This window comes from Peromyscus leucopus, chromosome 7 (genome assembly GCF_004664715.2).
Source record: "Peromyscus leucopus breed LL Stock chromosome 7, UCI_PerLeu_2.1, whole genome shotgun sequence".
Lineage (NCBI taxonomy): Eukaryota > Metazoa > Chordata > Mammalia > Rodentia > Cricetidae > Peromyscus > Peromyscus leucopus.
Window position 1 is genome coordinate 12,482,730 of NC_051069.1, and position 15,569 is coordinate 12,498,298.

Below are 15,569 nucleotides of genomic sequence, written 5' to 3' on the forward strand. Positions count from 1 at the left end.
CTGCCAATGACTTCAGTGTGACAACCCCCTTGCCCCTCTGCTTAGCTGCTGCTTTTATTCCATCCTGCCCTCGTTACTTCCAGAACCTTCAGGAGCCAATTTAAACTATAAAGATGATTTGAGATGACTCAACTCTACAGTTTTGTTAAAGGAAGGTGACCTCAATGACACATCAGTAGTTTCATGGTAACTGATTACCTGAGGCAATCAGTTACCATGCTTAAGACCTGAGCCCTGCCTTTTTAGTGACCATGGGAACAGCTGGAGTGCTTATTAGGCAGGTTCCTGGTCAGTTCTCACAGCACCTTGTGAGACAGGCTTAGTGCCATCACTCATAGGTGACATCATGCGTGACACCATGTGGCATTCTGGGAGTCAGCCTTGTCAGGTTTGTTCCAGATAATTCTGGGACTGCTTCATCACTTAGGTAAGACGTTTGAGCTGGCCAAAGCCAAGGTCAGTAAAAACACAAATGAACGAAGAGCCATGACTATCTGTGGGTGTCTTGGCACTGCATAGATAAGCCCATGGCTTGCTGAAAAGAATCCATGTTCTGCAGAAAGCCTAAGATTGGCTCAGTGCTCCAAGGATAGGAAAGGCATTCTAGGAGGATGCTTTGGAAGGGCATGTCTGCTGGGAAGAGAGCAAGTTTTGAAAACTGATTATGTCTGAACCCAGTATAGTAATTGGGGGCTAGCCACATAGTGTCTCTGAGCCTCAGTTTCCCTTCCATATAAGGAGATTAGTGGACTGGCATAAGACTAAGATTATGGGGCCTGGAGAGATGGCTCAGGGGTTAAGAGCACTGGCTGCTCTTCCAGAGGTCCTGGGTTCAATTCCCAGCAACCACATGGTGACTTACAACCATAGGATCTGATGCCCTCTTCTGGCATGCAGGTATACATGCAGAGCACTCATATATAAAATATAAATAAATATTGTGTATGCAATTAGACATTCAGTAGGTGCTTAGCAGTCACACCTCTGCTGGAACTCCCTTATTTACCCTGGGAGGCCTTCTCAAGCTTCCCACTTCATCCCTCCAGCCAAGGCAGCCAGTCCCTCCTAGGAGCCTTCTCATCATCGGTTGACAACATAACCTGCTGGGCGGCCGCTCGTGGGGACCTGGGTGCTTTCCTCTGTTGCCAGGGCCTGATGTGGTTAGCTTGCTAGCTTGACCCACTCTAGGATCATCTGGGAAGAAAGTCTCAGTGAGGAAGTATCAGGATCAGGTGGGCCTGGGGGCATGTCCAAGGAGGGTCTTCTTTTTTCTTTTTCTTTCTTTCTTTCTTTCTTTCTTTTTTTATCTATTTATTTTACATCCTGGCGGTAGCCTCCTCTCCCATCCTTTCCTCCCAGTCCTTCTCCCCTGTTACCTCCTTTCCACCCTCATCCCCTCCTCTTGCATCTCCATCCATGAAAGGGCAGGTCTCCTATCAGTACCAATAAAACTTGGCATGTCAAGTTGCAGTAAGACTAAGCACCTCCCCACGTACTAAGGCTGGGCAAGGAGGCCCAGTGTGAGAAATAGGGTCCCAGAAGCCAGTAGAAGAGTCGGAGACAGCTCCTGTTCCTGCTGTTAGGAGTCCCTTAAGAGGACCAAGCTACACAACTGTAACATATATGCAGAGTGCCTAGGTCAGTCCCATGCAGGCTCTCTGGTTGTTGGTTCAGTCTCTATGAGGCCCTATGAGCCCAGGTTAGTTGATTGTGTGAGCCTTCTCATGGAGGGTTTTCTTGATTATGATAACTGATATGGGGTGACTCCGTCCACTGTCGATGACACTATACCAAAGTTTGGGCCCTGGGCTGTATAAGAACGGGGAAAGTAAGTTCTAGTAGATGTACCTATATCAATTCATCTTTTTCTGCTCTTGAATGTGGATATGATGTGATTATCTGCTTCATATTCCTGCTGTTTTGACTTGTAATAATTCACCTGGAATTTTATAAAAAAAAACAAACCTATTTTCCCCTAAGTTGCTTACCATCAGGGTATTTTATCACAGCAACAGAAATACAGTAGAAGATGGCCTGATTCTGAGCCAAGTATACAGCTGGTGCTCAGAATGTGACTATGTTGAGAGAAAAACATAGCTGCCTCTTCAATGGAAAGAAAAGAGAGTTTATTCTGGAGCCAAGTGTAAGTGGCCATGGTCCAGGAAAACAGATTCAGGTTATCCCAACACGATGTTCAAATATTTGTGATGTTTTTTATAGTAACAGGAAAAAAATCAAAGAAGGTAAATTTAAAATACATTGGTGGGAACATCAGTAGGCGGGTCACAGCCAAGTCTATAAGCCTAAGATGTTATCTAATGTCATTCTTAGCCTTTGGGTTGGTGGAAGTTAGGGGGTCTCTTTGTACATTCTAAAAAGGATTTGCCCCAAGAGTGTTAGGTCAAATTCAGAGGTGAGCAAAGAATGGCTATGGTAATGGTAACCCAAGATTACCCAAGGTTACCCAAGGTCTGTCACTGCAGCATTCCAGCTCTCCGTAATGACAGAAGTTCAGGTCAGTCAGTCAGCCCTGCAGAACCTTTAACACGTGTGCAGCCTTTTATCTTGGAACTTCAGTTCACCTCTGCAGAACAAAGGAACCTCCCTGGAGAGGCTTTCAGCACAGTGCCCGGCATGGCAGGTCTCTGGCTAGACCAGCTCAACAAAGTGTGGAATTACTCTGGCTAGAGCTTGCGTACTGTGATGTTGCCCATCTCTGGTGTGTATGTATGGAAGCAGGAAAGTGATCATGATTGCTTGCTAACACGTTCTTAAAGCCAAACTTTGCTGTGCAAGGGCAGCCTCACCTATGACCTAGAAGGCGTTGGGACCATTCTCTTAGCAAATTTACTGGCGTTGGGGGCTCAGAAGCTTCCTAGTCATGTTTAAGAGGAGGAGGTGGTAGGGGTGTGTGTGTGTGTGTGTGTGTGTGTGTGTGTGTGTGTGTGTGTGTGTGTCCCAGCAGCCTGGCTCAGGGCCACAGCCTCCAAACTGTTCCAGCCCTTGCTTTTCCTGTAGGGAGACACGGGCCGGTTTCTCTGCAGCTAAAGGGAGCCCAGGCCTTCTGGTTTTGGGGGAGAGGCATCCAGCTGGAAGTTGAAGAGCCGGACTCCTGAAGACTCCATACCTGCTCTTTGAGACCGCAACTCACGTATTAGCCAATTCCCTCATTGCTGGGACATATATCCCACAAAATCAACTTAATGAAAGGTTTCTTTGACACATGGCTTGAGGGTGCAGCCACCATGGTGGAGAGGGAGGAAATTGGCTGCATCTTGGGTGTAGTCAGAAAGCAGGGAGGGATCAATGCTGCATGAGGCTGCTCGACTGCCTTTCTGTGTTTGTCAGTGACCCCAGGCTATGGCATAGCGCCATCCTCGCATAGGGTGGGCCTTCCTACTGTATCTTAATCTGGAAAAACCCTCCCAGATGAGTGTTTCCGTGGTGATTCTGAATCCAGTCAAGTTGATAATAAAGATTCGCCATCACAGTGCCCAAAGCCAGGACTGTACTGTGACTCTCCTGGCTTCTGGGCACTTAAATTGTCTCCTGTGACTGAGTTGGTATAGATTGTGACCCAAGCTGAATTATACGCACTCCAGTCTTGATTCTTTATTGTACCCTGTGTCCACATGGGTCCAGTAGAGAATCTTAGCCCTGCCCGAAGCTTCTCAGGTTCAGATCCTATTCATCCTCTGTCTCTCTGTCTCTGCAGGTTCCGCAGCGGATGGCAGTAGCAGATGGAAGCCCAGAGGACAGCGGCGGTGGCTCCCCAGGAGTTTGGGGCTCCTGGGGCCCCTGGTCTGCCTGCTCGCGCAGCTGCAGCGGTGGGGTGATGGAGCAGACGCGGCCCTGCCTGCCCAGCTCCTACCGTGGCCGCGGAGGCTCGCGGCCCAGTGGCCCTACGCTGCCCTTTGCTGGCCACGTTGTGTCGGCTGTCCGGACTTCAGTACCGCTGCATCGAAGCCGTGAGGAGCAACGGGCCCTGGTGGGCTCTTCCGACGCCAGCCGCCCAGGCCCCACAGTGGTTCGGGGCAGCCGACACCCGCAGTCCCGGGGCCGAGAACCCTCAGAGAGAAGGTATGTGCGTGTGCCGTGGACCCCGTGTCTGTCCCTGCCTTGGATCACAATGGAGCCACTGCCTTCGTTCTGCAGAGTGGGAGGAATTCTTGCCTTAGACCCTTACGTGCATAAATGTGTCCGTGGAGGCCAGTGGAGACCACAGAACAGCATCTGGTGTGGCTCTTCAGGCCGAGTCTACCCTTTGGTTTTTTGGGGAAAAAAAAAAAAAAGTCCCTTACTTGGCAGAAACTCACAGCTTTGGTGAGGCTGACCAATCAGGAGCCTCCAGGATTCCACCTGTCTCCTCCTCCCCAGCTCGGCCTGGCTTTGCTCCCCAACCCCCTAAGTGTGTTCCTAGGGATGGAAGTCAGGTCCTCCTCTTGCAGACAGTTGCTCTACTCCCCGAGACACTTCCCCAGCCCCCACTTAGCTTCTGACTTATTTTTGCAGCCTCTACAGTAACCAAGGCCACTCCTACCCTGCTCTTTGATTGTAAAATTACTTCTAAAAGTGAAGGAAATTCGGAGAAGCCATTAGATGTCACACCTCAGGGAGACCTGTGAAGGTGGGAGAGGAGGAAGGGACCCTGTGTGCTGGCTGGACACAAGGTAGAGTCATCTGAAAGGAGGAGCCTGCATTGAGAAAAACACCGTACAATCTGGCTGTAGGGCATTTTCTCAATTAGTGATTGATGGGGAGGGCCCCGCCCATTGTGGGTGGTGCCATCCCTGGGCTGGTGGTCCTGGGTTCTGTAAGAAAGCAGGCTGAGCAAGCCATGAGGAGCAAGCCAGTAAGCAGCGCCCCTCCATGGCCTCTGCACCAGCTCCCGTCTCCAGGTTCTGCCCCCAGGTTCCTGCCCTGCTTGAGCTCCTGCCCTGCCTGCTTTTGATGATGAGCTGTCATATGGAGTGGTGAGTGAAACATGGACCCTTTCCTTCCCAGGTTGCTTTTGGTCATGGTGTTTCACCACAGCAACAGTCATCCTAATGAAGACACCTGGGTGCCAAGATGGCACCACTGTGCTGCGGGGCACTAGAAACCACTAGTCACAGGCTGTGTGGATTTAAAGACAGGACACAAGACACAGAGACTTGCTAAACAGTGTGGTCTCCTAAACAGACCTGGATAATCACAAGTTGTCCACGTTTTAGAGAGAGAATTCAGGATGTATTTCACATATGGTTAACAGTCCCTGTAGGATGTGGCATAGCCTCCATGGCCAAACACAGGATAGTTTCTGCAAGGAACCGTGAATGCTTCTACCAAATAGGTTAGCAATAACACTCTAAATAGCCTAAACCAGTGAAGATCATGTTTCCTGCCTAGTGAGGATTGTCACCAAAACATAATAAAAAGGCAAAGACAAAAACTTGCTTTTCAGAACTCTTGATTTCCAAACCGAGGTGAGGTCATCCCTCGGGCTCATTGTGTGCCCATGGCATGCCAGGGCTGCTCTTGCCGCTTCCTGCTGACATCTGAGGCAGGCGCTAGGGTTATTCTCCTCTTAGAGGCCAGGAGACAGAGGCTCGCTTGAGACTGGGCTTTCCCCAGAAGCAGTGGGCGAAGAGTCGGGATTCACATCAAGGCGGTGGTAGCTCTAGGTGGCTCTAAGGAGTTGATAAAGCAGGGATGATACCCTCAGCGTCTGGGGACTGAGGAGTTTGAGTGACAACCCAGAGTTGTAGAGCCAGCCAGTGAGGTGAAATGTGAAGGTGTTGCTGTGTCAGACTCCCAGGTCCTTTCAGTACTCAGGTCTCTGTGGGCACCGGCTTTGGGGCTAGAAACCCCGGGGGTGAGGGGTGGGTGGGAGGGAGATCCTGGGAAGGGAAAGGGTTCTGTGGTTGAGCTTCCAGGAGATCTGTGAGCTTCATGCCCAGGCTGCAGGCATTCAGCTGAGCATTTTGATAGCAGGGTACCTTGTCTCTTCCAACTTATTGACAAAGGGCCAGTTCCCGCTTACTGTGAGGTTCCTCCTCATTTTTACCACACTCTTGTAAATTGACAGTTTCAGATGAAACAATCCAAGTATTAGCTGGGAGGCCTGTGCTGCTGAAGAATGCTGGGCTCTTCCCGCCTGACGCAGTCCACATTTGCTTATATTTATCAGTCATTAGGCGCCCGTACAGTATATCTAACCCCAAGGAGAAATGTCAGCATGTTCCATGGAGAGTTGGCCGCTCTGTTCTCTGTTGTGGGTTGGAGATTTGAGGCGGAGGCCGTTGGTGTTTAGCTGCTTGTAAAAACTGTTAGGTTGCTGAGCCAAGCAACTGAGAACTTAATTGGAGCCATATAATAAATAGAACGATTCAACCTTCCTACAAATATTTATGCAGTATCCAGTGCGTAAATAAAGGAGGGCCCCAGAACAGACACTACGGTGGATACAGACTGCTCTGTGGGACTGTAAGGTTCTTACTGGCAGGCTGGAGCAGTTGTTTGCAAACTTAGCATGTTCTTACTCCCCACCACCTACCGGGGTGTGTGTGTGTGTGTGTGTGTGTGTGTGTGTGTGTGTGTGTGTGTGCTGGCTCCCCACATTCATGGACATGTGTGGAGGCCAGTGATTGATGTTGGATGTTCTTCCTCAATTGCTTTCTACCTTGCTCTTCTGAGAAAGGTTCCCTCCCTGGACTAAGAGCCTAGGACTTACTAAGAGACTGGTTACTGAGCCCCAGAGACCTCTTGTTTCTGTCTAACACGCCCCCACCCCACCCCAGCACTGAAGTTCCAGGTGCACACTGCCATGCCTGGCTCTTTTAAATGTGGGGTCTGAGGGATGAAATACCAGTCCCTAGGCTTGTGCGGCAAGCAATTTATTGACTGAGCCATCTCCGCAGCCCAAGTTACTGCTTTTTAAGCGTGAGAATCCTTTCTGCGAAATCATTCTGAAATGGCAACTCAGTTTGTACCCTGGATGGAAGCCGGCTTGCTCTGCAAAGCACCTCAAGGCCAGTGCTGTGGAAAAGTGGATTCTAGACCCAGACAGTGCAGTGGTTTTCAGCCTTGCCTGGAGACTAGACTCCCCTGTCTCCCCACCTCTTTGGAAACGCCATCTGCACCATATTCCAAACCTACCTCAGAATCTCTGGGCTCATCCACAGACAGAGACAGTGTTCTAATCCAACCCAGTTTGGGAGCCACTGGTCTTTGGAACATCATATTTGTTTGGAAAGGAATATGGAAATTAAACTCGTCTTGCAGAACTTTCTAGTTTGGTGAGCACATACCACAATCTCTTGCAGTATGTATGTATGTATGTATGTATGTATGTATATGGAGAGGGCATAGCTTGTTTAAAAAGAGCTATAAGTCCCCACCCCCTCCTTATCTACTGGGGATCCAGTTTGCAGGTCAGTAGTATAGGGACAGACCCCAGAAGTTGAGAGCCAGCACTCTGGAGGGCTAGAGGACATGTATGCAAATGTCATTCAGTGTGATGATACAGTACCAATCACAGTAATAGAGACCACGTTGGACTCGGGCTCATGTACAGTGCATTTAACACACGTACACAGCTCCACTAGGCAGACACTATTCTTCATGTTTTACACACAAGCCCGCAGATACTCTGAAGAGTGTGGGAACTCACTCAAAATGACTCACATCAGAAGCAGCAGCTGGTCTGGCACACACAGGTCTAACAGAGTGCAGCCTGTGACTTATTTCCACTGTGGGTATTTTTGAAAGGGAGGCAGCTGATAACCAGCAGGTGTGGTCAGAGTCGCTGCTTAGGGAGCTGGCAGTCTTGAGAAGTGGAAGGTATTTCATAGCCAAGCCTTACTCCAGTGTCTCCCTCAGACTATCCAACCTCCTTCATCAGGAAACCCCTCTTGGCATCTAGTCCTAGGTACCAAAGGGGTTAAGAAAACCAAAAGCCACGGCCCATTTTCTGGGGGATCCTTACACTGTGGTGACAGAAGATGGGTAAGCCCTCTAGGTCCTGCGCATGCTGGATGATGGTGGAGGAGGGGACAGTCAGGAAGACTGCCCGCAGCGGTGGGGTTGAGCCTCCTGCTGCGAACAGAATTTATTTAATGAGCTCTGTCTGGGAGCGTTTTTATTCTACCTGCTTCCATAGCAGGCCTTTCTACGTGTTGTCACGCAAACACGTGTGTGCCTGTATTCCGCTCTACATCCTCCAAGGGGGTGCTTCTGCTAGAGCTCTCCTATAGAGTTCGGGGTTCAAAGAGTTTCCAGTCCCTGACCCTCAGTTGTCTCATATCTCTTATGAGGTTAAGAATGACGGTACCGATTGTGAGTTAATATTGATTCCCAACTTGACAGCGTCTAGCATCACCCAGGAGACGAGCCTGGGTGTGTCTGTAAGAAGTTTTCTAGATTATGTTGAGTGAAGTGAGAAAATGTACGCTAACTGGGTAGCACCCTTCCCTGGGCTGGCACCCTGGACTGAATGAAATGAAGGGCACTGAGCACCAGCGTCCATCTCTCCCTGCTTCCTGACTGTGCATGGCATGTGGCCAGCCGCCTCACACTCCTGCCGCCACACCTGGCCCGCCACGATGGTCTGCCTAAAGAACTGAGTCCATATCCCCAGCTCCATGCCATATAAAAACCGTACACGCCATATACATCTGTAGCTCCAGCTCTGGGAGGCAGAGACAGGAGGGAGCTAGGAGCAGTCTAGCTCAACCTGTGAGCCTGCGAGCTTCAGGTCCAGTGAAAGAGCATGTCTAGAGAAAGAGTGAATGAAGAAAGACATTCTGACATCAACCTCTGGCTTCCACAAACAACTACGTGGGTGAGCATGCCAGCATCCACCCATGATTACCCCCCCCCCACCCCCACACACACATTTGTGTGTGATGATGGTCAAGGACTTCATCACTAAGCTACATCTCCAGCCCTGTTGTATATATTTGAACTCAATTTTTTGATTGGAGGGGAAAAAAAGAGATGGCAGAGTTTACATAATAACAAGGTTCCTTCCAGGCCATAGGCGCTTATTTTAAGAAATTGTGGGGGACGTCTGTTCTTGTGAAGAGTGTCTTCAGTTCCATGGGTGTGGGGTGCACACTGCTGTTTGCTCTGGCAGGACTCACCCCAATGCCTTCCCCTCCTCTGCCATCCACTCCTTCCCCTTCGACCACTCGAGGGGCACAACCTTAGGGAGTGAGGACGAAGCCGGCTGCATGCCTTTATGGAATCCACTGGCTAAGACCCGAAGGTGGGACTCCCCCTGCCCAGTGCCACCTCAGACTGCCACTGCCCTGACTCAACAGCTCAGGAATGTCACTCTCCGAGGAAGGCATTTCTGAACAAGTTGTAGGAAGGAGCAGAGGGTGGGGAACCTGGGGTCCTGGCTGCACCCAGGCTGTGTTACCCAGGTCTCCTCCTGGACTAGATCTCATTTCCTGTGAGGCTTCAGGTTTCCACCTGACCCACGGAGCCATTTCCCCACCACCCCATCTTAGTCATCTTTAAGTATATAGCCCGGTGACAGTAAAAGCATTCTTCTTGGTGGCCAATCCCTACCATTCATCTCTGTAACTCATTTCATCCTCCCAGACAGACTCGAACCATTACCCAGTAATTCCCACTTTCTCCTTACACCAGCCTGGGCCCATGCCATTTTATTTCCCACATCAACTCTTTTGACTGTCTTACTTCAATGGAGTCAGACAGCATGTGTCGTTTGTGACTGATTTGTTTCATTCAGCCCAATGTCTACAAGGTTTATCCATGTTGTCATGGGGCAGAACTCCCTTTCTTTTGAGGGTAGAATAATATTCTGTTGCCTGTATGTGCCTCGTTTTGTTTATTCATTCATCCATCAATGGACACTGGGGCTGCTTCCAGGTCTTAATGATTGTGAATAATGGCTGCCATAAGCACGGTTGTACAAAGGTCTCTTCATGGCTTCACTCTGGGTTCTTTTGAGTGGATGCCCAGAAGCAAGTTGGAATCACACTGTGTTTCTATTTTTCATTTCTGAATTGTATGTGTGGATGCACGAGCATCTGTCGTGGCGTGTATGTGGAGGTCAGAGAGCAACTTTTGGAAATCAGTGTTCTCTTTCCTTCCACCGTGTGGGTCCCAGGCTTGGTGGCACTGAGCCCTCCCAGCAGCCCTCTAGTCTCAGTTTTTCTGAAGAATTGACACACTGCCCTCCCCAGTGGTTGTACCACTTCATGTCCCCATAACATTACACAAGGGTTTGAGTTTCTCTGCATTCTGTCTGTGCATTCGTATGGAAGCCATCCTAACGGTTCTGGAGAAGCATCTCATTGGGATTTGCATTTATGTTTTTTTTTTTTCCATGCCTTGCTGGGCATTTACATATCTTCTTTGAAGTGTCTCCTCGTTTCCTTGGAGAAACTTTTCTTTTGTAACAACAAAACCACCATGATGGTCTTGCCCATTCTCAAAATGTTTGTTCAGTGCAGGTGATGTCCCAAGCCAGACTCGATCCTCAGAGTCAAGAACACAGCCTCACAGATGCACCTTGTTGATGTTTAATAGTCAATTGATTTCAGTTTCCACAAAACAGTATACAGAACAGCAGCCACTTCCCTGAGGACTAAGGGTCATTTTTGAGCACTCTGGTTGACCAAGGACCTGCTCTAAGCCTTCCCTCCCGGTAAGCTGCTTTGCTTTGCTTTCCTTATACTTGCCTTCATTGGCCTGTTGGTTTGATCACACCTGTTAGCCAGCTGGAATCTGGGAATGGGGCACTCAGTAGCTTTTAATCTCCTTCCCAGCAGGCACTGAAGATCTCAGCATTTACGTCTTAGAGATGTATATGTAGGTGTTCAGACATGTAATACCATCTGTAAAAATTCAATCTCTCTCTCTCTCTCTCTCTCTCTCTCTCTCTCTCTCTCTCTCTGTGTGTGTGTGGTGTGTGTGTGTGTGTGTGTGTGTTCCTTTGGATGTTTGGGGCATAAAGAGGCTAAGAAGCTTGGGCTTCCCAGAACTCCCCTGAGAAACAGAACCCATTTCCTTTTGGAGATGCCCAGTCAGGTCAGAATGCCCTGATCCAGGCTCTACAGATAGACCTGAATTGCAGGGATTATTTATGGGCAGATATCAATTACTGACATTTTATTTTTACTTTATTATTTCGTGTGTGTGTGTGTGTGTGTGTGTGTGTGTGTGTGTGTCCATCCGTGTCTTACGGCATTTAATTAGGATCGCAAGAATGAACATGAGTAGGGGGTTGTGTACTCGAGCAAGGACAACTTACCTATGGCTACACCACTGAGAAATGTGATCCCAACCCCCCACCCCCCACCCCCGCCACCCCATTCCCAGCCGCTGTCGGTTCACTGTCTAGCTCTTCGGGGAGGTTGGGCTTTAGGAGTCCCATCTCCATCCGTGATTGGCACGTGGATGGCTCCTCTTCAGCAGGTAGCCTCTGCTGCTGGGAGTTCATGGTGCAACAGCTATGCGTCTTCATCACAGCCGTGTAGTAGTGTTTTATAGGTAACAGACTCGAAAGCCAGAGTCGGTGTCGTCTTCAAGATCCTGGGGAGGGGGGATTAGGTTGAAACCCAAGTCTGCATGTCTTTCCCACCCCACATTTGCCCTGCTAGAAGCCCCCTTTCTTCTTCCTCCTCTTCTTCCTCCTCCTCTTCCCCTCTCTCTCCTCCCTTTCTTCCTTTCTTTTTTCTTTTTTTTTTTTAAGTTTTTGAGACAGGGTCTCCCTCTGTCTCCCTGGCTGTCCTGGAACTCACTCTGTAGACCAGGCTGGCTTTGAACTCACAGAGATCCGCCTGCCTCTGCCTCCCGAGTGCTGGGATTAAAGGCATGCGCTGTCACCATCTGGCAGAAAGCTCCCTCCTTTCAAGGTTAATGGTAGCACCCATTAACTAGACCAATAAAGAAATATTACTGTGTGAAGTGGAAAGTGCAATTGTTTTCTAATATCTACCCTGTTGCTTTTGTAACAGAGAAACTGCCTTTACCAGGAAAAAAAAAAAAAAAGCCTCTGAGGGAAGCCCAGAGGAAACACTGGCTAGCATGAAAAGGTGGATGTACCAGGTCTTCACGTGTCTTAGTTTCGCGTCTGTTGCTGTGGTAGAACACACTGTCAAAAGCAACTAAGGGAGAAAGGATGTATTTGCTTGTGAGTCCGAGTAATACTCGGTTATTTCCGGGAAGTCAAGGCAGGAACTCAAGACAGCAGGCTAATTGCATCACATCTGGGAGGAGAGAAAGAAGGCATGCACACCGTGTTTACTGTTCAGCTACCTTTCTCTTACTCCAGGACACAACCAATGGTGACACCCATTTCAGGACAGTCCCCTACAGACATACCCCTCACTCCATCCTGATCTAAACAACCCCTCATTGGGACTCTCTTCCTAGGAGGTGATTCCAGGTTGTACCCAGCTGACAGTTAAAACTAAGAGTCACAACGGGTCGAGAGACATCTCTCCAGCTCAATGGTTCAGAGCACTGGCTGCTCTTCCAGAGGACCTGGGTTCAATTCCCAGCATCCACATGGCAGCTTACAACTGTTTGTAACTCCAATTCCAGAAGATCCCACACCCTCACAAATACCAATGCACACAAAATAAAAATAAATATATCATTAAAACAAAACAACAAAACCCCTAATCATCACAATGTGGAAAGTGAATTGCTTTCAGGTCTTTCTCTGCATCTTAGGGCTCAACAGAGATGACCAGGCCATTGCTGTTGTGTGTGTGTCTTTTGTTTTCTTTTTACTCCATTACTTTCCTTTGTGCGTTTTCTGGGCATCGGGCACTATGCTAGACCCCACAGCAAGAGACAGGTGGAAGAGACATGACTCCCAAGACCCTCCGTATCTTAAGAAGACACACCCCATGTTCGGTGATGTGTATGAACAGAGGCTGTGGGAGTTCGCAGTGGGGCTAGTTCTTGGGCAGTCAAAGTGACTTCTTGGGAGAGAGCACTACTGAAGGATGACTTTGCATTCTTATTAGGTGGGAAAATGGGAAGGAACCAAAAAAAGACTTGACACATGTGGGGCATGGACATGGCTTGGTGATGCAAGAGGAACGCTTCAGCCTTCTGGCTCCTCAAGAGGCTCTTGACGCTGAGGAAACAGGAAGCAAAAGCACACTTAGATGACTAAGGCCCAGAGACGGGCAAGAGTGCCGCTCAGAGTGTGGACTGAGGGACAAGAAGAGAGAGAACGGAGGAGCCGGGGAAGGCTTCCAGGAGGAGGTGATCAGTGAGCTGAACTTGGAAGAAAGGCTTTAGTACAGCCTGCATGAAAAGGGCATTCCCCGAAGAGTAAACCCAAAGGGGGAGACCCAGAGGCATGAGTGAGGCTACCCCTTAGGCCGGGCTCTAAGGTAGCAAAGGGCTTGTTGGTGCTGGAGCTCAGGCTGTAAATGAAATCCAGGCTAGCCTGGGGAAGTCCACAGCCTCCTTTTCAGAGGGGGACCTTTCTGTCCTGTGGGAGGCTGAACTAGAAATCCTTTGAAAAAGACAAGCCCCCTGAACGCAGAAGGCCGACTGTTTCTCTTTAAAACAGGCTGTGTATCCACGTATGCATTTCATTTAAAGTTCTTCTTAGCGCCCCTGGGATCACAGTGTTAGCCCTGCCTTCTGCCTTCTCATCCCCACCCATCTCAGGAAAGCAGGAGTTATTGGCCGAGGAGTCCAGGCTTGCTCCTTTAGTCCTGTAATAAATACATTTATTTCTGATGATGGTGGACTGCTCACCACAAACTTAACTGGTTAAAATAATGAAAACGATGAAAACAAATCATGAAAAGAGCTCTTCAAGCCAGAAGTCCAAGATTGAGTTGCTGGCAAGACTATACTCCTTCTACAGTGTCAGGGAGAATTTTTCCTTCCCTTTCCAGCTTCCAGAGGCCGGCCCTCCCATTATGGGCCTCCCTTTTGCTGCCTCTTGGCTGGCTAGGGACCTTCTGCTCCACTCAGGTAAAAAGCATGGATGGGCAAAGAGAAGCTTGTCAAGTGCTGTTCTTTGGGAGGCTGTGTTTCCCGGTGTTGGGCAGCAGTGATCTGTGGCAGTGGGTGGATGGGGGCAGTACCAGGTATGTAATGTTCATTATATTGAGAAACCGTCATGTTCTATTGGAGCTCATGGAGATGGATGATGTAGCTGGATGTAGGAATGGGGTTACCACTCCTCCAGCTTCAGACCCAAGCATGTTTATGTCAAGTGGCCTTCGAGACCCCTTCACTGGAGGTGAGCTACCACTCCCCACAAGCGTGTGACAGGGAGGAGAGAACAACAAAAGAAAAGACATGTCCTCTTGGGAAGAAAGGTGTAAAAACCAGAGGACCAGGAAGTCCGCTGTAAGACTGTCTCTTAGGAATGACGGAAGCTTCACCCATGATACTCAACAATATGGCTACCGAAATGAGATCTGAACAAGGCCAACACTAATTGACATCCTAGCATGGAAGGGGAAAATCTTAGGGGCTCTAACCCTAGACAAAACTACAGGCAACTCCCCAGGGATGAGCCCACTAATTGGTTATCCAATACTAATTGTTCAGTCTTGAAATCATATACATATAAGCAACACTACATGAACTCAGTTGGTTTTATTTATCTATTTATACATGTATGTACACACATGTATATATAAATACATATATACATATGTACACACACAATTAAAAAGAGGCCATGAATTTGAGAGGGGGTGGGCTAGGGGCTCATGGAAGGCATTGGAAGGAGGAAGGGGAGGGGGAATAACGTATTCATATTTTAATTTAAAGAATTAGATAAAAAACAAAGACTTTGTACTGAAGCACATATGAACTCACAGAGACTGGGTCAGCATACACAGGGCCTGTAAAGGTTTGGGCCAGATGGGGTCCGAGCACTGAGAGGGGAAGTGGACACAGCTCTCACTCATCCCTTACCCAGAAGCTAGCTCCACTCAGGTCCGCTTGCAAAGGAAATTTAGTTTTCCCCAATGGAATCTCCCTGGGTATTTTTTTTCTTTTGGTCTTATAATGCTTTGTCTAGGCATTTTTTTTTTAACCTTACAGGTGTCTCACTTATATATATATATATTATGATTTCCGGTTTTGTGTTTTTATGGGATTTCTATGTGTACGAAGGTGTGTATCTCTGGTCTATATGTGTTTCTTGTGCTTTTTCTTTGGCTCTTCCCCCCTCTCCCCAGTTTATTTTGTCTTATTCTGACCTGTTTGTTTTTATTTTATCTTACTTATTATTACTATTTTTTAGATGCCTGTTCACTTTGTAATAAGAAAGAAAGAAAGGGTGTGGATTTGGGGAGGTGGGGAGGTGGAAATTATCTGGAAGGAGTTGGGGGAGAGAAGCATAATCAGAATATGTTTTATGAAAATATATTGGAAAAATACATACATACATACACATACACATATACATACATACATACATACATACATATATTTGAAGCCGGGCAGTAGTAGCGCACACCTTTAATCCTAGCACTTGGGAGGCGGAGGCAGAGGCAGGCAGATCTCTGTGAGTTCCAGGATAGGCTGTGTGTGTGTGTGTGTGTGTGTGTGTGTGTGTGTGT

At 48.4% G+C, this 15,569-nt stretch overlaps 1 protein-coding gene across 1 annotated transcript in view; it reads left to right on the forward strand.

Moving 5' to 3' along the window:
- Window positions 1-15,569, forward strand: part of Thsd4 (thrombospondin type 1 domain containing 4) — a 573,943-nt gene that overhangs the window by 90,597 nt on the left and 467,777 nt on the right. The window contains exon 4 of the mRNA XM_037207445.1: window positions 3,716-4,080. Within this exon, the coding sequence (XP_037063340.1) occupies window positions 3,716-4,080 (365 nt within the window). The remainder of the gene's footprint in view (window positions 1-3,715; window positions 4,081-15,569) is intronic.